This window comes from Lonchura striata, chromosome 19 (assembly GCF_050655825.1).
Source record: "Lonchura striata isolate lonStrDom1 chromosome 19, ASM5065582v1, whole genome shotgun sequence".
In the NCBI taxonomy this organism is placed as follows: domain Eukaryota; kingdom Metazoa; phylum Chordata; class Aves; order Passeriformes; family Estrildidae; genus Lonchura; species Lonchura striata.
In genome coordinates, this window is record NC_140721.1 from 676526 (window position 1) to 697871 (window position 21346).

Sequence of the window (21346 nt, forward strand, 5' to 3'; positions counted from 1 at the left end):
TCCTGTGAAAGGAATCAGCCATCCCTCCCTCTGGCACCCTCCCCACCTGGGCAGGACCTGCGGTTCAGCTGCCTTCTGGTGGAAAAGAGGCTCAGTGACACCCAGGGACACCCCAGCACAGCTTTGGAGGGACCCAGCTGAGGGCCCCGTTGCCAGCACAGCACCTGGCACCAGATTTGGAAGTACCAAGAGCATCATGAAGATGCAAGACCCCAGGAAAGCGGAAAGCAGCCCCTGTGCCACAAAGCTGTCAAAGACAGTTCCCCCAAAAGTCCCCTAAGCTTTGGAAAAGCACGGCCTCAGCCCTCCCCTGAACAAAACTCCCATCCCTGTCGCCCGGCGGTTCCCGGGCAGGCAGCCATGCCATCACGTAGCGGCACTGCCAGATGCTCCTCCGGGAGTCAGAAAATCTGAGATTTAATTTAGTTTCCTCTTGTCCCTGCCAGGTTAGTCCTGCAGAAACCGGGCCAAAATGTCCAACTGTTTATCTCGCTGTAAGGAGGTTTGGTTCCCATGGCAGCGCGCCCCGGGATGGCTCCGCGCCGCAGCGGGCACCGGAGCCCGCCGGGCCTCTCCAGCACAGCCCCTGCCAGGCTGCACCCGGCCTCTGCCAACACTGCCCTCCCCAGCACAGCCCCACAACCCGGCCCTGCCTCCCACACACGACCCCCCTCCTCCCAAGCCCCGTGTTTGTGACAGCAGGGGACAACAGCCTGCTGGTCGTGGGGAAGCGCCGTCCCGCAGCCCCTCTCAGCAGGGAGTGCTGAGGCGATGAGGTGGGGAGCAGCAGGGATGCTGGGGAGGCAAAGTGGGACCAGCAGCATCGTCCTCCTCACTACCAGAGCAGTCATGGCACCACCTGGACTGTGCCAGCAGCATGGCCTTAGCCAGAGGCACTGCGGGAAATACCCATTGCATTGTTCCAAACGTGAATCCAAACCAAGGACTGATGTTTCACATTATATTAAATCAAAATAAAGCTTCTTTTTCATATCAGAGCAAGTTAAATTTACATTGTAACCCCTCATTTGAGCTCCTGGCATCTTCCGATTTTTCAATGCAAGAAATTAATTGGAGCAACGTGGGGCAATAGTGGAATTCCTGACCTGCCCACACATACTGTTTATCAAGCTCCTTCCCTCTCTGCTCTCCACAACCTCACCATGTCTCTACTGCTGAAAAATGCCAATGATGACAGATTTTCCTTGTTTGCTCTTTGACTTTCTAGGACACTAAAGCACAGCCTGATCTGGAGCAAACCACTCATCCTCTGCTCTCCTTGCTTTGAACCCTGAGCTCTGCCTGATTGCACTCAGCTGCACAGTGGCCTCAAAGGCATAAAGCAGATACGACTTTGAAAAGATTAAAGTTACAGGGATGCGCACAAATAATTTGATTTGATCTGGGATTTATAGTGGGTTGCCATAGCATCATATTCTAAGTATTATAAAATCACCCAACTTAACAACATGTTCCTCTGTCACATGCTGGCTGCTTCTTTGGGGCCAAACTGCTGGAACTGCTCCTGCAGTTCCGGGAGAGCAAAACAAGCCCATCCCCAAGGACTGCGTGGAAGAGCCTCTGCGCTGAGGATCTGCTATGTTAAAGCCCAAGCACAGACGCCGATGATTCAGCCCACCAGCAGCGCTGGGGTCAAGGCCCAGCCCATTTCCCAAACGGATTGCCCTTGGGATGATAAATGAATCATGGGGAAGACCAGCACATCTTTGTCTGTGCACAGGGTGCAGCCCTCGGGGATCCCCCTGAAGCGACCCGAGCCAGCGGGGACTCTCAGCAGCCTGCTCAGTGACCGGTCCCCAGCTGACACCGGGGGTCTCTGCAACGCCCGAAGCACAGCAGAGCCGGAGGTGCCCACGCCGGCGAGGATGGGCGCTGGGCACGCCGGGCAGCTCCGCATGCACTCGCCTCTCCTGGCACCACGGGAGCCGTGTGGCTCCAGCACTGACAGCCGCAGGTCACAGCGCTGTGCCCGCTCCCAAGGGGCACCTGGCAGCACCAGGGGGCCCTGCCCGCCCCCACTGCCCACCCTGGCCACGGCCACAGCCGGGCCCCAGCGCAGGGATGGGCCTGAGCATCCTCCGGAACTGCGCAGCCAGACACCAGCCTCTCCAGAAGGAAACGCGGGCATGGCTTTTGTAATTTTATTTCTTTGTTTTTCTCATTAGGCAAATTAAGAGAGAAGGAAAAGAGAGAATTAGAATCCTGCATACTTAGTAAATCTAATTAAGGAAATACCTTAATGCGGTTATGGCAGGGCCGACTGCAGGGTTTCCAAATGGAGACTGAGATCACCCCAGCCATCCCAGCACCCCCAGGACTGTGCTGGCCAGGCCCTGTTGCCAGCTCTTAGGGAGGCAAAGCCCACCTGCCAAGGGCTGCTCTTCTGGCTCTTTCCAAAGAGGGAGAAAATGGGGATTTTCCCCCCCAAATTGGGGAAAAACCATGGACACCCATGAGCTCCCAACACAGCAAGGTTGTGAGGTGAGCTCCCAATGCAGCAAGAGCAGATGAGGTCTTTCTCTTTAAAGCATCCCTGATCACAGTCCTAAAGCACCTTTAAATTAACACCTTGTATTTGGTAAAGCCCATGGACATACTGAAATTCTGATTAAAAAGTCCTGTTCAGCACGAGCCCAGGCTGCCTGGAGCATTCCCATCCAGACCCTGACTCCGAGTGCACACTTCTCTCATGCTCTCTCAAGCCAAAGCCTAACGAAAAACCCCTAATGCATCCCACCTCATTTTGTCCATTTGATCTAGTTCCCAGACAGGCTCTAAATCAACACAGTACATTTAGATAAATCACAGGTAGGGAGGGGAGATGCCAACATATTACCTGACATGGTAAAATGTTCCACATGTGCTGGGTCTACCTCTGTCAAGATGTGCAAATGAGATGAGAGCACCCCAAGTTACCTGTATGCCTGTGCTTAATTCCACAGACCAAACTTGGCCTCAGGAGGCACAAAACTCCTGCAGCAACAAGTTCTGCCTATCAGATGCCTCATCCTTGAGAAGGTCAGCAATGACTCTCCTGTAAATTAACAGCCTCTGTTTTTGGACTCATCATTTTTTATCCTTGATGGGCATCACCTTGCCAGCTGCTTCCATTTTGTTTGTTTAATATTCCATGCCCAGTCTCCTAAGTTTTCAGAGGGGACTGTGCTTCCGTATCACTTTCCATCCTCTCCCTACCCAGGCTCAGCCCTGTCCACAGCAGGCAGTGGGGCACAGACTGCTTTTCCTCCCTCTCCATCCCCCACACAACTGGGACTGACCCCTGGCTCCCAGGACACAAGCACCATGCAGAGCAGCATGGCCAGGGACTCTTGCCAGCTGCTCACAAAAAAACAAAACAAAACAAAACAAAACAAAACAAAAAAAAACTCAACTAAAACTGTGGGTTTTTTGCAACACAGACAAGGGCACCTTGCTGTGAGTTTACACCTGGAAATCTGCAGTGAGTGCCTGAATGAAAAACCTTGCCCTGACTTTGAGCAGCTCTCCACCCAATCCCAGGATGCCAGGCAGGCAAGATCTCGCTGCATCATCACTCATCCCACGGAGGGCATCAGCAGAGGACATGCACTGCTGCAGGCTCCCACTGATGTCAGACAGTTGTGGGGCTCCAGAATCCCCCCCAGACCCGGGGTGCAGCCCAAGCACTCAGTCCTGCAGAGCTGCCAGACCCTTGGGCAGAGCCCCTGCCATGGAACATCCTCCATAGGAACTAATTTACCTTGTTATGTCCCAGCTCAGCTTAGCCCTGTTCAGCACTATTGCCTCCTCACATCGAAGCCTGAGAGTCAGCAAAAAAAAAAGTGCAGCATTTTCTCATCTACATTTCTTGCAATAAATTACGTATTTGCAAACTGCCAGCCTGCACCTGCACACACGCAGTGTCCTCGGAGCGGGACCGCAGCCCTGCCCAGAGAAAGGTGACATTTAACTGCCACTGGGGCTGGCTTTAATTGCCCTCCAAACAGCAAATAAACATTGTTGAACAGTTCAGAGCGTCCTGCACTTGGGCAGGCAGGATCCCAGCTGCCTGTGCTGGCCACGGGGGTCACTCTGCTGCCTGTGCTGCCCATGAAGCTTCATCCCATGAAGCTGACTCCTGCTTTGCCTGCACCTCTACAGACACTGGAATCTTTCCAACTGGCCAAGGGTTTCCCACTGGGCCAGGCCAGGACAGCGAGGCTAGATATGCAAGCAATGGTAAAAAGAAGTTTTTATCTTTTACAAAATGTGCTGCCTACTCTTCCTTGCAGGAACAGAGAACGTGGCAATTTCCTGAAGATCTGGGTAAATCAGCCAAGGCACTTGCAGACATTTTCAGACCAGAAGGCTCGTCTGATCCTATTCCTGCCAAACCCGAGCCAGGAGCCTCGGGCAGCCGTTTCTGAGCTGATTCAATAATTTGCAAATTGCAGAGAACAGCTCCCAGAAACCTGCGCCTCCAAACACCACGGCACTGATGCCAAAGGGCAAGGGGAGGCTGTGAGAGGAGAAGCAGCCCACACCAGGCCACCCACCCACCAGCTCTCCCCTGCGAGAGGACAGCCACCAGAGCATCACCTCACTTGCATGTGGGACAGGTGGGAAAATTCATTTAGATATAAATACAGTTCCAAATCCCAGGCTTTCAGAGCAAAACAGGAGCAAGGAAAAGCAGCAGCCACCCCCCCCCCCCCAGACCTCCCCACTCCCCTCCAGCTCAGGTGTGCAGGGGGAGGCACAGGTGAGAATACTGCAGGTGAAGGGGCAGGTAAGAATCACCCAGCTCTGCCAGGGGAGCCTGGTGTGCTGCGCTGCACTTTGCTGGGTTGCTAACAAGGAAGGGACATGGGCCACCACAGACTCTGCAGCTGCCACTGATCCTGCCAGGCTTGCATATGGCTCATGGAAAGCAAAATTCACTTGCAAATGCAGAACAAAGACTGAATGTAGGAGGAAAAAAAGCAAATAGGAGCAGGTGGAGTAACAGAGTCCCTTTTAACGATGCCGCTAGCAGTCCTTTCCTTTTCCTGCAGATTATGTCACTTTGATGGCCCTGGCAGCTTGCATAAGATGGAACAACCACCGTAAAGCATTTCTTGAATTCCTGCAATCACTCCCATGGAGGCTCCGGCAGACAGGAAAAAACCTCCTCAGGGTCTTGTTCTCCCCTTGAGAAATCTGTGTGACTCTTGCTGTACTCAGTAAACCCTGCAGCAAGAGGCGCACTGAGACGTTTTGTGCACAACATGATGCTGTGGAAAAAATTAAAAAGGAAAAGCAGGCTCAGACATCACGGGGCAGATCCCAGTGCAAGTTCAGAGCCAGGTTTTTTCTAAGCACCCCAGTGTCATGTTGAGCTCATTCACAAAGACTTGGTACCTGAGGGAAAGGCAACTCTTCGGCAAAGTCTTCTGTGGTGTGACTAGTAAAGCACTCCCTTCCCTTGAAGCAAATGCAGGGTTGGCCAATGAGTTTCAATGTGTACAACATCCCGAGGATCATTTGGCTCCCCAAGTGTCACTCTGCACTTGGACAGCCCCCACACACGTGAAAGCAGGAGGAGAGAGACTTCAGGTCACCCCCAGCCAGCCAGTCCCTCCAACACTTGCTGGCTGATACCCGGAGCCTATGGCCCAAGGGCAGAGCCATGGCTAGAACGGGCCTGGGCTAAACAGGACAAAACCCAAGGAGCCACAGCAGGGGCAGGACAGTGAAGCCCAGCAGGGAGCCCCAGCGCAGTCTCCACATCCTTCATTCCAGCCGGGAGTGTGGTTCAGGGGGCCCAGCCAAGGCTCAGCTCAGGTGAGCAGCCATTACTGCGGCTCATTCAGGACCTGCAGGTTGGTTTTTTCACAACTGCTCTGCTTTGATGATCTACCTAATACCCCAGCAAGGGAGACAAAATATCTCAAACCAGCAAGTGACACAGGAGCTCCCCAGGAATGCCAATGTTCAGTCTTTAGTGCATCACTGACATCCTGCTCTCCATGGCACCAGCTGTCCAAGGCAAAGTCCCGATGCCAGCAGCACTGAAAAATGGGGTATGAGCCCTGCAATCCACAACTGATGGCAGACAAAAACCTTCATCCTCAGTTACCTCACTCTGCTTTTTCATGCTTATAGATTAGGGAGTGGTAGAATATTTTAAGGTAACTATTCCAAATAATCGTTTCTTCATTCATTTTAGATTGGTGCAAAATCATAAATTGAACCAAGAAAAAGCAAGAAACAAAAAACCCTCAGCCTGTAGCATGCTGCTTCCCCCCTCAAACAGAGGTACACACACTATGAGGTTCGGGTGCATATTTCTGACTATTTTTAACACCGAAGTTGCCGGAGCAGCAGAGTCCCGGAGGAGAAAACTCCCAGGCCGGGGCAGCCCGCACAGATCAGCGCGGGGTCAGGCTCCGAGGCCAACAGCAACTCCCGTGCGGAGCGGGGGGAGCGGCGCCCGCGGAGCAGATGCCAGCTCGCAGAGCACTGCAAACAGGCCACTTCCTACGGCGCAAAGTTGAACGCGAAGTACAGCCCATGGCTTCGGCAATGAAAGATGAAACCGTTTGTCAGCTGCTCCCGCCGCAGACGGAGCTGCGGAGCCGAGTTACGGCAGATCTGCACGGGCGCCCGGGGGGCCCCGGGGACCGCGCTGCTCCTCCCGGGCGCGCAGCAGCAGCGGGTGCCGGGGCTCTCCCGGCCCGGCCGTGCGGCCCCTGCACGCACTCGCACCGACACGGCGCTCACGGCTATTGCGGTGCCCGGCTCCCGGCACCGCTGCCCGCGCACACCGCGAGCGGGTCAGGCTTACCGGTGCCGGCTGTCCGATCCTCGGCAGCGCTCCGGCGCACGGCGCACGCCGCGAGCGGGTCACCGTTATCCCGGGGCTGTTTTCCAGCTCCCGGTACCGCCGCCGGCACCCCCCGCCAGCAATTCCGTCCGCCGCTCCCCCCGCGTCCCCCCGGCTCTGCCCGGCCGACGGTACCGAGCGCTCCCCGGCTCCCCGCGGCGTCACCTTCTCTCGCTGCTCTGCCGGGAGCGGTGCAGGAGCCCGATCAGCACCACGGCCGCCCGCACCCCCGCGCGCCGGGACCGCGTCCTGCCGCCCGCCCGGGACATCGCCGCTGCCGCCGCCGACCGAGCGCCGGCACCGGCGGGGGCGGCGGCGCGTCCACGGCCGCGACCGCCCCCGCCCCGCGCCGCCCCGCGCGCGCCCCGCGCCGCCGGTAACGAGCGCGGGGCCGGTAACGGAGCCCCGCGGAGCGGCTGCGGACGGCGGCAGCTCTGCCCCGGGCCCTGGCCGGGGACCCTGGGCGTGTCCGCAGACCCCCGGACACCCTCGGGCCGGCTCTGCGGGCGGGGCTCTGAGCCCCGTCACGGGCCGGGGACCGGACTGTCCGCGGCACAGCCCCCGGGGCACCCCGGTACGGAGGCTTTCCCGGCAGCCGCAGCCCGGGCTCCTTGGGGGGCGAAGTGCCAGCACAACCCCTTCAACCCCACAGCGGGAGGACTCGCTCCCGCCCCACAGACGGGCTCCTCACCGCAGCGAACCCCGCAGGACCTCCCGGCGGGTCCCAGCCTGGCCCTGCCATCCCTCCGCCAGGGCCGAGCATCCCTCCCCCTGAGCCCGGCTGCAGCAGCGGGACAGCGCGGGGCCTCGAGCCGGTCCCTCACAGCAGGAGCTGACACACAGCTCCCTCCAGAAATGAATTCCTTTTTTTATTAAGTAAACTGTAAATTATCTACTTCTCACTTCAGCACCTTTCCCTGGAAGTCCTTGTTGCCATGGTGATAAAACACCCAGGTCCCTCTGCCCCCCTTATCTCACCTCTCTCCTCTGCCAGTTCAATTTTCACAGGAATTAGACACAGGACAAGCTACAGCACTTTGAGATACTTCCTAGTCTAAGGGATGAAAGCACCATCCTTGCTGCCAGCAGGTGTGGGATCATTCATGAGAACATCCACCCAGCACAGACAGGACACGGGCACCTGCCCAAAGCCTGCTGGTTCTCTGTATCCCTGCAGCCATTGGGAACAGTCAAAACAATCCTCCTGCATCTGGAGGATTAAACCCACTGCCCTGGGTGGGTTTAACCATTCTGGCCTTAGAGCAGTGAGGGCAGAACCTCTCTGGCAGTGGCACGCAGGTGCAGGGTCCCTGGGGCAGCTGTTCCAAGTGTCACAGCCAGGTCAGGGTTTTTTGGGGATCCTGCCACAAACAGGAATCTGTTGGGGGTACACACAGGCTGCAGGCAAGCAAATCCACCACCCATTCAAGAAGGACCTGAGCAACTCCCGGGGAAAGACGGCAAGAAAGGCCCCCTGCTCCCCACCCACAGAGCAAGAGCCCAGCAGAGAACAGGAGCTGCCTGGAAACCCCCAGCTGGGGCAGTCAATCATTAACAATGCATGGGGCTCCCCTGGCAAAGCCTGTAATAAATGTGTTTGCTCAGGAGAAACAGCTTGCAGAGGCCACAGACCACATCTGGCAGGGAACAGCCGCTCCTGCTGCCTCATCCTGCCTGTCATGCACCTGCTTCACCCACCTCCCCTGCCTGTCACCCTCTTGTCTACCACCCTTAAGGAGATCAACATAACCTCAGTTCCGACCTTCTCTATCTAAATGTTTCAGCAGAATCTCTAATCAGAATGATTCTTTAAATGCAACAACAAAACCCCTATCATTGCCATAATCTCTCTGTATTGTACTGTAAGTCAGGTAAGTCAGCCGTGATGTTATTTTTGTCAACACACCACATTAATTCACCTCAGGTGAACCAGACAGCATTTCAGTGTCACCACAGCACCCATCCCGACCGACACCATGCACATGGAGCACTCCAGAGAGCCAAGACTCAAACTGAAACCCAAGATCAGTATTTTTGTGTTTCACCAGATCTTGAGGTCCCTGGGGAGACTGCGGTAGGCAGCAGCAATTCCAGCAGACAACTGTTAAGGTACCCACTTCCCCACAGGAAAAAGTCCAGCTCATTCTCCAGAAATTCCAAAATTCATTTCTGTCTCCTCAGAACAACATCAGATGATGCCAAACTCTGAGTGATGGTGACAGAACATAAGTGGGTACAAGGAATGAATTTTGCTAAACCTGGGTGCTACCTGCACTGCCAAGCCTTTCAATAAAGTTTTTGATGGATCAATAGATCTCTTGCTGCAGAAAATACCTGTCTGCTTTCCTTCAAGCTGAAGCTATCAGCCTGACAAATTTCTCAGGCACAGAAAAAAAAATTAGATCCTATTTCTGTGCCAAATTACACCAATTATTGAACTCATTTTCAATTAGTGGAGGGGGAGGGGGATAATTTTAAATCTTTTAGCTCTCACACTAAACAGGTAGATTCGAATTTCATTGAGTCTCCCTCTCTGGAGACATTTTCCACATCTCCCCTCCCCTTTTCCAGACAAGGTAAGTATTAATCTCCTCTTGGTTTATGCTGGAGTGGCTTTGTATTGATTTTTAAAGATGTTCAACTCACTCCTATTTGGAAATAGACAAATACTTTGAGCAGAAACTCAGGTTCCCTCTCCACCCAAACATGGCCCAGCCCACAATGGAAGCAATTGCATCTGGACTCACTGCAGCTGATTTGTAATTTATGGGCTGAGGGCACGACAATAGATGGCGAGGGGCTGGGGGCTGGATGCTCACACAGGCAAAAGGAACCAGGACCTCCTGCCCCACACCATGTCACCTCTGGCTGTGCCAGGCCCTGCAGAACCTGCCCTGTATTTCTTGGGTTCTGCCATCCAGAAGCTGCCCCAGGACGGACCGGGGCAGGATGACAGGGGTACCAGGCAAGGCACACAGGGTGGCACGGCTGCTGCATCTGAAAGCTCCTGCCCTGCCTGTCTTCCTCATGCCTCACCCCCTCCAGCTCCACCCAGCTCCTGTTCCCACAGCGATGCCATCAAAGCATCCACCACCTTCCTGAATGGTTGCAATAGAACCAGCACCAGCACCAGGGCCAGCACCTCCAGAAGCTCTCCAGAGCTGTCAGTGACTAAATCACCTCCAGGGTAGCAGTTGCCCTTGTTTATGAAGAAATAGATATCCCTTGAAAAATGGCCTGACGTGTTTGCTCCAGACAAAGCAGTTTGGCAATGAGCTAGGAAGCCTGAGGGGCTGGAGGAAGCACACAACAGGTCAGGACAATTACACACCGTGATTAACACATCACCTGACAGCGTCTGGACACTCTACTGACAAAGAAGGGTCTGAAAACACCAGACTAGGACAAGATTGAGCCTTTATCCCTTAGGAGTATGGAATCTACCATGAATAAATGACACTATTAATATTAATGTAATAACTTTGGCTTTTGTATAGATGCTACTGTGAGATGAAACCCCCTAGAGGTGGGCAGCCCATCAATCTGCCTCAGCCACCTGCAGGGGCCTTTCCACCTGCAGAGGACCCAGCCCCATGCTCACACCTGAGCTGCAGCCACAGCTGAGCCCTGGTGACTCAGGGCTTCTCTGGCCAGAGCCTCATCAGGCAGTGCAGGATATGTCCCTGTCACCCTCTGTGCCTCCCTGGGCAGGAGATATTTCTGGTTCCCTCGCTCATGAGGGACAGTGCCAGAAATACCCGAGCTATGCCAGGCATTTGCCACAGCCGGGCTGGAGGCACCGTGCCTGAGCTGCCGGGGAGCCCAGAGATCTGCCCAGGGCCCTCCCCCACCACCTTGGGACCCCTCACCTCTGCCCCAGGCACTGGCCCCAAGCCCCTCTGGGCACTGCCTCCCACCAGAGCACCGGCACCTGCCCTGCCCAGGTGGGAGAGCTGGGATGGGGCTGCTGTGCCTGCACCAAGGACTGGGAGCCAGAGAGGAACAAAAGGAGACAATGCAGCACGGCCCAAAACCCAAAAATAGTAACTGTTTCCCTGCAAAGGAGCAGTCACATCCCGATTTCCCTGGCACGGCAGAAACGGATTTGGGAGCTTGCGAACGAGGGAGAAAGCGATTATGGTGTTTCAATCGGTGCTGCAGGAGGAGGATAAGAGGGCATCCACTTTTACAGAAGTATCACAAGAAATAGAGCTTTAGATTACATTACATCCAGCCCCAAGTAATCTGATTAGAAATTTATTTTATAGCTTCAGTTAGAAAGACATGAAGGAAATCCCAGGAAAGCACGGAGCCAGCTCTTCCATGCAGGCAATGAGAGACAGAGCACAGTGAGCTTATCTCCCCAGAAATGGTGTGAGACGGGTGTGACACGCCACCAGCCACCCTGACACCACGTCACTCCTGAGAGATCGGATCGGCGTGTGCCGAGGGAGGGGCGGCCCCAGCTCCCCCCCCAGACGTTGGCAAACCCCCTGGCACAGCAGTGCTCCAGCCCTGGCAGCGCCCTGCGCCCGGCTCTGCGGCTCCTGGACACAGGAGCAGAGCCAGAGTGCCAGAAAGGAGAATTTACCTGCTCAAGGAGAAGCACCCAGGGATGGGCTGGCCCTGTCCAGAGCCCTTCCCTGGGAGGAGTGCAGCCCAGCATTGACCTTCTGCCTGGCCTCTGGCCAAGAGGGCCCAGGAGTGTCCATCTCCCCAGCTTAATTCCCAGCCCTCCCAAGCAACAGGCAGAAAGAGTGGTCAAAGCCACAACGAAAGAACAAAAATAAAAGAACTCTCACTGCAGAAAGCAGCTGAGGTCAAGTGGGTCTTGTCACTGTCCCCTGGGCAGAGGGGATGCTGAGGAGCACAGCTAAGGAAGGTGCTGGGAGCAACCCCTCCCTGTGCACCCCAGGCTGCCCCTGCTCGAGGGCACACAGTCTCCAGAGCATCCCAGTGAAAGGGCTCCTGGCTGCAGCGTGGGCAGGTGACACCAAGCATCATGTGTGACAACCAGACCAGCTCCAGAGGGGGCAAAACCTGAGCCATAGCCAGGCCAAGAACCTTAAGAAAGCCACCGAAGAGCAGTGACCCAAGAGCATCAGTGACAGAAGCCTGGAACACTGACCATGCCATCAACACATGAATGCATGAGTGGTTTTCCAAGACTCATTTATCAAGGAACAAAGCAAGCTATGGGTACAAGGAGTCTCTTGTACACCTCTCCCATCCATTGTGTGCCATTGGCTATGAGCCAAACACTATTCTGCAGTTGAGAGAGCCTAAGTGAGTCACCCTTGGGCTCTTCCTGCACTGCAGCCTGGCTGTGTGGCGGCAACTGAGGGCAGCATCAGCCACAGCACAGCTGACACAGAATGAGGTAGTCATGGCCATGACAGCAGCACAATTACATGGAAATTGTATTCCTGATAATTTGGGGTATTTCTCCCTGTGAGCACAGGCCTCCTGAAGAGACGAGCTCCAAGATTTCAGCATCCAATTAAATTAGATCAAATCAGCAGAGGAAATTAGTCTTTACAGCAAGAGCAGATCCTCTGAATTTTACTAGCAAATCAGTGAGCTAAATGTCACCATTCATCATCAACATCACTAATAAAGCCAGATTTGGGAGGCACGGCCACAAACATGTGCCACTCACCCAAAGCTTCCAGCAGCACCAGCACCCTGCTCAGCCCCTGGTCCTCCCTCTGCTCCACGTACAGAGCAAAGAGCGTCTCTGAAGCCATCATGCCAATCAATCTCCACTGGAATCCTGCCAGGAAGCTCAGATCAGACCCGAATTTAACCCTCAATGGAGTAATGCCCCTCCGAGGGTGCTGCAAGGGATGTGGGAGGAGGTGGTGGGCAGCGAGGCGGTCACGGGACAGGTCCCAGGGCCACAGGGGGTGGCAGCAGGAGCAGCAGCAGCTGGGCTCCAGCGACTCTTTGGAGATGACACCATCTCAATTACCCGCCTCCCTCACACACCTTGTTTGATGTGAAAGCATTAAAAGACATATAATTTGCGGAGCTAAAACACAGGTATTATTTCTGACACATCCATACTACAGGGAACATTCTGAAGTCAATCACATCCAGGGGCTTCTGCTGCTCTACAGATTCTTCCTTGCCTCTTGCTCCAAATAAGAAAAGATGGAGAATGAAGCAGTTTTTAGCTGCAGACTCACCACCTTCCTCTTCAAATCACCTCACACTGTGCAACCTCATCAATGATCCAGAACAAGGATCCAGATCAGCTTGTCAGGGCTTTAGAAAGTGTACTCTGCATTCCAGACCGGAAATGATTAACACTACATTGCTGTAGGAGAAAGGAGCTGTCACAGTCCCTGGTGTGACACCAGTAGCATTTAAGAGGAACGAGACAGGACAGTGCCTGGAAGGACTGACCTTTGAGACTTCACAGAGACTCAGAATATAGCTCTGACCTATTCAAGTACCTGCCAAGCCTCTACTACACGTTGCTTCTGGGTGGGAGCCCGAGCTGAGCCATGTTATCACAACAGGCTTTGGAAGATGCGAGTTCCTTGGATATGGTATGGGTCACTGAGAGCATCACAAGCCCCACTGGAAATAAAAGCAGAGATGGAAAGGGCCATTTCCAGTGCAGGAGCCTGGCATGGGAATGCCCTGGGGGCCAGCGGCCGCCCATCCCTGCCGGACGCGGGGCTCGGCGGCAGGAGGCCGGGCCCTGCCAACTGGCAGCAAGAGCGACAGCCGGCGGGAGCGGTACAGTAATTAACAAAATTATCATCAGGAACAAACCACAGGCTTTGGCAGAACGCCTGCACTGCCACGCCGGCACTGCCTACCCTGCTCTGGGCTCCTTGACCTGGCAGACGTGGGGCTGCTCACGGTCACCAAATCACACCTGCCCTGGCAATGAGTGGGCACATGGCCAGGGCCAAGGGGAGGCAGCAGCCACCCCGAGTGAGGAAGAGCCCCTGCAAAGCCTGCCTGGGTGACCTCTGTGACTCCTGCAGCCAGGCAGTGAACCCACAGGCAGATGGTGCCTCAATCACCGCAGCCATCACGGCTCCCTCCACCCATCACGACAATATTTGCTCTCAGAAGGTGGCTGCTCCCCGAGCAACCACCCTCCGGCTGCAAACAGCTCCCAGCCTGACAGGCTATAAATATGGCAGGAGGAAAAACCAGCACAGTTTATTAGTTCTGAGACAGAGCTAAAAATAGACCCATGTGGGGCTGCTCAGTCCTCTGGGCAGATGTAATTGTGGATAATCTAGCTTTAAATACGGGAAGGCTGTCTGACAGCAACAACAACATTTTAGCATATGGACGGGGCGGCAGTGCCGCGCACGCCGCTGCGCCGCCTCCAACGTCACCGGGAGCGGCGCTTGCACCGCCACATCCCAGCCCACCTCTTCTGCTCCGTGGCTGGGCTTTCTGCAGGAACAAACCCTCACATAAACCCAAATATCTGCAGCAGCCCACTAAGAGGAAAGCAGAGTCAAATACCAAGGGGGAGCATTGATGGAGCTCTGCCAGTATCCATTCCCCCGGCCTGAAATTTTATATAGGTAAGGCTTACCAGATTAAATGGCTGAAACACTCCAAGTCCTCAGAGCTGACAGTGCCTTCCTCCTCCTGTGAAAGCTTCCTCTGTCCCAGGCAGGCTGTGAGATGTGCTGGGAGGATGCTATGTGGGTGCAGCGTTGGGTGTGGGCAGGCAGCCAGGCCGATAACTGCCCTTCCACGAAGAGGGAAGCGCTCCTGCCTGCCTGCCAGAGATAGCAGGGAGACGTTGGGACTGGATGGATTTTGTAAATCTCCCACCAGACCTTGGGCTGACGAGGAAGGACAGACTGCGGCCCTGCCACCATCCTGGCAGGCAACTCAAGCAGGGCTGGTGGCAGCCACCGTCTGCGGCAGCAGCAGAGACCCTGTCACCAACCCTGGGCACACACCCGCAGTTCCCTGGCACTGCAAGGGGCTTCATCCCAGCAGGAACCCAGCAAAAGACCTGCCAACACACAGCCTCATTTTGCCTGGCACACCATGCCCAGCCACAGCTCTCGGAGCTGCCACAGCCCTGCTCCCCTCCAGCTCAGCACTGGTTTTAACTGAGTTTAAAGTTTTCTGCAGGTCCAGAGCACTCCTTGCACCCTGGCCCTGCAGGCTCAGTCCTTCACCAGGCACACTGGCAGGAGGGGGTCAATGCCAGGCTCCAGAACTGGGAGAGACATCCAGGGCATGTTCCTGGTGGGGGTCATTGTTGGGGTTTACACTGGGCTGGCTCCAAGCCCGTCAGCAATGGAGAGGAGCAGTTCCAAAGACACGGAGATAGGAAGCCCCCTGTGTGCTGCAGCTGGCTGCAGTCGTTTTGACAGCATTCCCTTTGCATGTGCTTCTCCGGCTAAATATAATTGCAAAACATACATTTACATGCAATTATCCATTTATGAAGTGCTAATAAGTCAAAGGAATTTACTTAGATGCAATCTGCTTGGCAGACCTTGTCCTCACAGGACCCAAGCACAAACATCCAAGATCAGTGCAATAGTCAGTGCAGCCAACTCTAAGATACTAAATCATTCCCACATCTTCCCATTAACTCAGCTCCAGCCCATCAAATATTAAAGAGCCTCAAGCCTGGACACAGCTCTTTTCACAAAGATCGAGTAAGTCTTTCATCTCTTCCCACCTTCATCCTCCTGCTCCCATCAGCAGAGGAGCATCACATGCTCTTTCATGTGAGTTCTGACTGCACACACACTGAGTCCCAGTAATTGCTGTACATGGCTCCTCCATTCCACAGAGACATGATTCTTTTGGTGCTATTTTTGCTTTATAAAGCAAGAAGAAGAGCTGACTCTGCCTGAAGGGGGGGCTTTTACTGAATTTTTTGTTTAACACTCTGTGGTTTCTCAGTGTACCCCATCAATACCAATGAGCAAATAACCAGAGCACAAAGGCTGAGGAGCTGTCAGCAGGTAAAGGGCTGGTGAACGCCCATGGGACATCACCCTACCAGTTTGTTCCACAGAGGAGGACAAAGGGCCCCACAAGTCCCCATCCCACTTTTCCACCTCCAGCATCCCCAGTACAAGGACTTTACAAGGCCAAGGGGGCTCGAGGGTCTCTGCCTGCTTTCTTGGGGACTCCTGCGCTTGCTGGGCTGCTATGAGAGGCAAGCAAACTCACCTGGCTGGCTCACCTGGCCAGAACTGCTGTTTGACATGCAAAGATCCTGTGCAGGCTGACGTTTTCTCTGGGGTGACCTTCCCACCAGGGAAGCAGCTTAGTTGCCATCTGGCTCAGGTCTTCCCTTCCCGGCAGCACAACCTGACCTCAAGCACCCCGTGTTTGACTCGGACTGCATGGAGCTGTGCCCCCAGGAGAACCAAGGGGACCCCGGGAACCTGGAGACACTTCCAGCTCCCTACAGAGACTTCATGTGACACAAGAAAACACCAACACCAAGCCAAGGCTGGGGAGCTGCTTCTGGACACGATTCCCCTTTTGCCAGCTGAGGGGATTCAGCAGCTACAAGTGCTTTCCTCTGAAGTGGGTAAGGAATCAAAAAATGTAACAGAAAAGTAGGGATCGCAATAGAATTGGCCCAAACCAAACCCAGGGTCTGCAAATGCCAAATCCCATTTGCTGCCCAAGTGTCTCAGTCTCCATCCCACAGCTCCCTGGGGCCAGCTCCAGTCCCCGGAGCTCTCAACAGCCCCAGCACCCAAGCACAGCAGCACCAGTGCCTGCTTCCACCCTTGGGGACGTGCATCCCTAAAAACAGTCAGCAGAGTATCCCCAGGTCCTCTCCCAGGCTCTTCATTCCCCAGAGACTGCCTTTGGGCAGGAGCATACCTCAGCTCCCAGAGCAACCCCTGGCTCCCCATAGCAGCCAGAGGCTCAGCTTGCTTCCTCCTGCCACAGGACAGTGCTCCAGAGCCAGGGCTAGCCCATGGCCAGGACACAAACCCGAGTGGTGGCACAGGGCACAGCAGCTCTGGCTGGGCACCGATGCCCTCAGGTTCCTCTGCACGACACAGCTCCCTGGGGCAGAGCTAGACCCAAACTCCAGAGCTCCCGGGTGCTCCAGAGGCTGCCGGGAGTGCTCGAGCCCTGTACAACACCTTCCTTGCCCGCCTGCAGCCCTGGCACCTCTGCCTGTCACCAGCGGGGTCAGCTGAGCCCTGCCCTGCTCCAGGGCTCTCCAGCATCACCTCTCCTGTGCTCCAGGGCTCCCCAGCATCACCCCTTCCGTGCTCCAGGACTCTCCAGCATCACCTCTCCCGTGCTCCAAGGCCCTCCAGCATCACCTCTCCCGTGCTCCAGGACTCTCCAGCATCACCTGTCCCGTGCTCCAGGGCCCTCCAGCATCACCTCTCCTGTGCTCCAGGGCTCCCCAGCATCACCCCTTCCGTGCTCCAGAGCCCTCCAGCATCACCTCTCCCGTGCTCCAGGGCTCCCCAGCATCACCTCTCCCGTGCTCCAGGGCCCTCCAGCATCACCTGTCCCGTGCTCCAGGGCTCCCCAGCATCACCTCTCCCGTGCTCCAGGACTCTCCAGCATCACCTCTCCCAACACTCCCACTCCCACTCCACAGTGCCTGCTCGTGCTCTCCAGTCCCTCAGACACATTCACGGTTACCATAGGAACTAATGAAACCCGGACTGAAGAAAAGGGAGAGCCAGGCCGAGGGAAATCCGCTGTGATGGCCCCGTGCCCCCCGCGTGGGTGAGTTTATGCTGACTGCGGGCCATGGAGCCTGGCAGGGCTTGCCCCGCAGCTCTCAGCCGGCTCTGGGGCACGCCAGGACCGAGCGCTGGGGCCGCCCGCCCCGCTCTCCGCAGGTCGGTGCCGATGTCTGCAGCAGCACGAGGCTCCCTGAGGTGCTCCAGGCCCTGCAGAAAGCTCAGATTTTTGGAAATAACTTATACAGGGAAAGAAAACTCCCGATGCCTTGTGCATCTGTGCCACGGGTTAAACCAGGACACTCAGAGGCTGCAGCAACTACAAGAGAGCGCTAAAAACCCGAAAGTTTGGGTTTATAATGCTTTTATAATTTTAAAAGCTTTTACAAATACAAAACGTGGCTCTGACTGAGGCGCAATTACAGAACCACTTAATGCAGCAGCCTACTCGCAGACCAGAAGCACCACGGGGTTGTGGGAAGCATTAGCTGCAAACAGCAGTGATGTTCATCAAAAGCTCCAAGGAAACTCCCTCCTCTGGCCAGGGCAGGAAAGGTAGATAGAGAAACGAGGCCCCAGAGCCTCAGCCTGCCCAGGCAGGAGCACGGCAGCGTGCCCACAGTGCTGGCACAGCACTCCAAGCACGGCATTAGCTGCCTGGCACGGTGGAGGCAGGAGGGGACAGGGGGTTTCTGCTGCAGAACTGCTGCAACAGCCTTTGGAAAAGATCAGGGCACAGTGTACAGCAGAGTGCAAAAAGCAGCTCAGTCTTTCTCAGCTTCATGGAAAAAGGAAAGTCTGCAGAGAATTCCCTCCACTCCCCAAAGTGGTAAGCATTGATTTAAACTTCTCATTAGTTCAGCACAACCTGAGCAATGAGCTGGTGCTGCTGTACCATTTACAACGGGCATTTGCCGGCTCGGCTCGTTCAGGCAGCAGCTCCCCCAGGCTTTCCGGATACTTTTCCATTAATGAATAATTTGCACAAAATATTATAGAGGGAAACCACATGAGCCATCACCCTATGCATTGCCTGGAGCCCAGGGGAGGCTTGCTCAGAGCATTTCTGTATCAGCACAAGGGTGTAGCTGATAGCGCTGGAGCTGCATGTGTGTCAAAACAGGGAACCTGACCTGGGGCTGCAGGAATCCAGGACCCAGAATCCAGCAGAGGGGAGGACAAAGCTGGTGGGAACAGGAGGCAGGTCCCAGACAGCCACGAGTGCTGGGGGAGCTGAGAGCACTGGTGCCACTCCCAGACCTTCACCACCTTCTCTTCCCCATCAGCTGAGGACATACCCCAGCAGGGATGGTGACCTCACACAACTCACCCCAACACAGCACAGGACCTGGCCCAGCAACTGCCTTGCCAGAGCTGCACAGCCCACACCACCCAGCAGTGTCAGGCAGTGTCCAGAAAGTGGCAAATCCAAGATGGACCCACCAAGAACACTGCCAGTCCACAGACCCTCCTGGACAGCAGCAGCATCCCCACCCCCTTCAGAGCAGTGCCCAGAGCCTCTCAGCTGGGTCACAGGCACTCACTGTTCCACTGACACTCACCACTTCTCCAGATTGAAAAACAAAATACAAAACCTCCAGACTTCACTGGATTTACACCCAGAAGCTCAGTGCCGGCCTGACCCACTGATTCCCACCCCCGTTACCCCCGAGGCAGAGCTGGTGCCCTGTGGGTTGCCCCATGCACACCTCAGCCCACTGATCTCACAGTGATCATGTCACCGTGTTTGCTGGCATCTCCCAGCGCCTGATTCACTTCAGGCTTCCAGGAGAACAGACTGTGGGACACGCACGAACACGTGTCCTGGAGTGGGCGGGCATGGCTGGACTCCACTGCACCAGCTGGAGCCCAGCTCCCAGGAAAGCGTCCTCCACACACCGAGCCAGCTCCCAGCACCACGCACCCCATGGAAATCACATGAGAAAGAGCCAGGTACTCACTTGATCTTCAGGCTGGCCAGCATTTTCTTGTCGATCCTGAGGAGAGAGCAGAGGAGGGCGTTACTGCAGGCACAGGGGCTCCAGATGTAGCTGGGAGGGGGCTGGGTACTGGGGGCTGCTGCCAAACACAACCTGAGCACATCCATTGGGGGTTCCAGTGCTGTGGCTGACACGATGATCGCCACCGAAAGATCAACAAAATCAACCAAGATTTAACCCAAAATGAAGTCTGGCAGCAAGCAAGAAAAGATCTCCCTAGGTCTTTCCTGGTGCAGAATTGCTGCCTCCCAATCTGGAATTCCAGAGGTGTGCTGGGAAGCAAAAGAGGGCATCACCTGTGTCCCAACTCTCTCCAAAGCACAGCTATCACAAACCAAGTATTTACAGATAATGGGCCTGTGCTGGGAAGATCCCCCCAAACCCCACATATTGCAACCCAGCGCCAGGCAGACAAAACACAGAGCAGCCCCTTTGCTCCCAGCCCTGGCTGGCTCATGTGGGACCAGCAGCCCCAGTTGTTTCACTCATTCTGGCACTGGTAATGAGTGCTCATCTCCTCACAATCATTGTGGTTACAGTCATATTAATATTAATTAATGCAAATCATAGTAATGTCTCAAAATGCAAAATAATGTCTTTTGGCAGTCACTGAAAATGCTCTGTTATCTGCCACATGGAATCAATTCTACATCTCAAAAAAAGACCAAACAGCAAAATAACACCCCCTTGTTTTGCACCGTGATCACAGAGAACACAGCATGGCCACAGAAATACAGCTCCCCCCACTCGCAGCTTTACCTTCTCCACCCCCAGGCTGGGTTTCACCGTCAGGAGGGGCTGCACCCGCGGGTGGCACAGGGGGCCGGCTCCCCGGCACTCTGTGCCACAGGTTGGGCCTGGCAGGCACGTGGGCACAGGTACCCTTACCTTCCCCAGGATGCCTCACTTGCAGCAAGCTCACCCTCACAAAACCCCATGGCCACGGGAGCTCTGTTCCAGGCATTTCCCCAACCATCAGCTTCCATCCTCTGCTCTGGAGAGCCAGCATGCTGCTGCTCCTAAAAATAGATCTAGGTACCTGCTATTGTGACTTAATACCTTACAAGCCTGCCCAGACCTTGTTGATCATTAAATCACATTGAACATCACAGCATGCTGGGGAGCAGAGCTGTTTCCAAACTCAGTGGCAAAATAGCTCAGGGACAGTGGGTGGCTGGGGCAGCTTCCATGGGACCTGTCCCTGAGTGAGAGCTGCACGACTGGCTCCATCCGGAGCCACAGGAATTAAAACCAGTTGTTGTTATTTGGCCTCTTAGAGTGAGAAGGGGGAAAAAAAAGAAACAACAACAACAAAAATACCGAAAACAAAAACAAACAAACAAACAAAACACCAAGAAAACCCACACAGGAAATAAACGCCCATGTTTGGGAAACCACAGCTGCAGTAGGACTGAGCCGTTTGTGCGCCCTGCCCTGCCCTGCTCGAAACGCGGCAAAATGAAAGTGCCCGCACCCCCGGGGCTCCCGGCCCGGGCAGCTCCGGCTGCGGGGCAGCACCGCTCACGCACACCAGCTTGGCACACCCCGTGCGTCCCTACAGCCACGCTGGGCCCACCACATCTGCCCCCGAAAATCGGCACACCGCTCCGGGACCTCGCTGGCAGCAGATGCAGCTGGTGGAGAGTTTAAAAAATAGCAATTTGCCGTCCAGCAGAGGCTGGAAATGGCGAGTGCAGCCGCAGCAGGAGGCGGCTGGGTGTGCCCAGGCACCTCACACGCAGCCCCACAGGAAGGGTGGGTCGGCCGGGACCGTGAGAAGATGCAGGTGCAGGAACGGG

General features: G+C 55.2%; 1 protein-coding gene across 20 annotated transcripts in view; it reads right to left on the bottom strand.

Annotated features, from left to right (window-relative positions):
- RAP1GAP2 (RAP1 GTPase activating protein 2) overlaps positions 1-21346 on the bottom strand; it is a 54478-nt gene that overhangs the window by 18581 nt on the left and 14551 nt on the right. For 16 of the 20 annotated variants that reach the window (XR_014949510.1, XR_014949511.1, XR_014949509.1 and 13 more), the window contains one exon: positions 19509-19544. Coding sequence is in view for 13 of the 20 variants with exons in the window: in XM_085557155.1 (XP_085413281.1) it covers positions 19509-19544 (36 nt within the window). In the remaining 7 variants the exon portion in view is untranslated. Of the gene's footprint in view, positions 1-7030; positions 7172-14435; positions 14652-19508; positions 19545-21346 lie in introns of those variants that run through there. The other 4 variants (XM_085557158.1, XM_085557157.1, XM_085557160.1 and 1 more) reach the window with 3 other exon arrangements.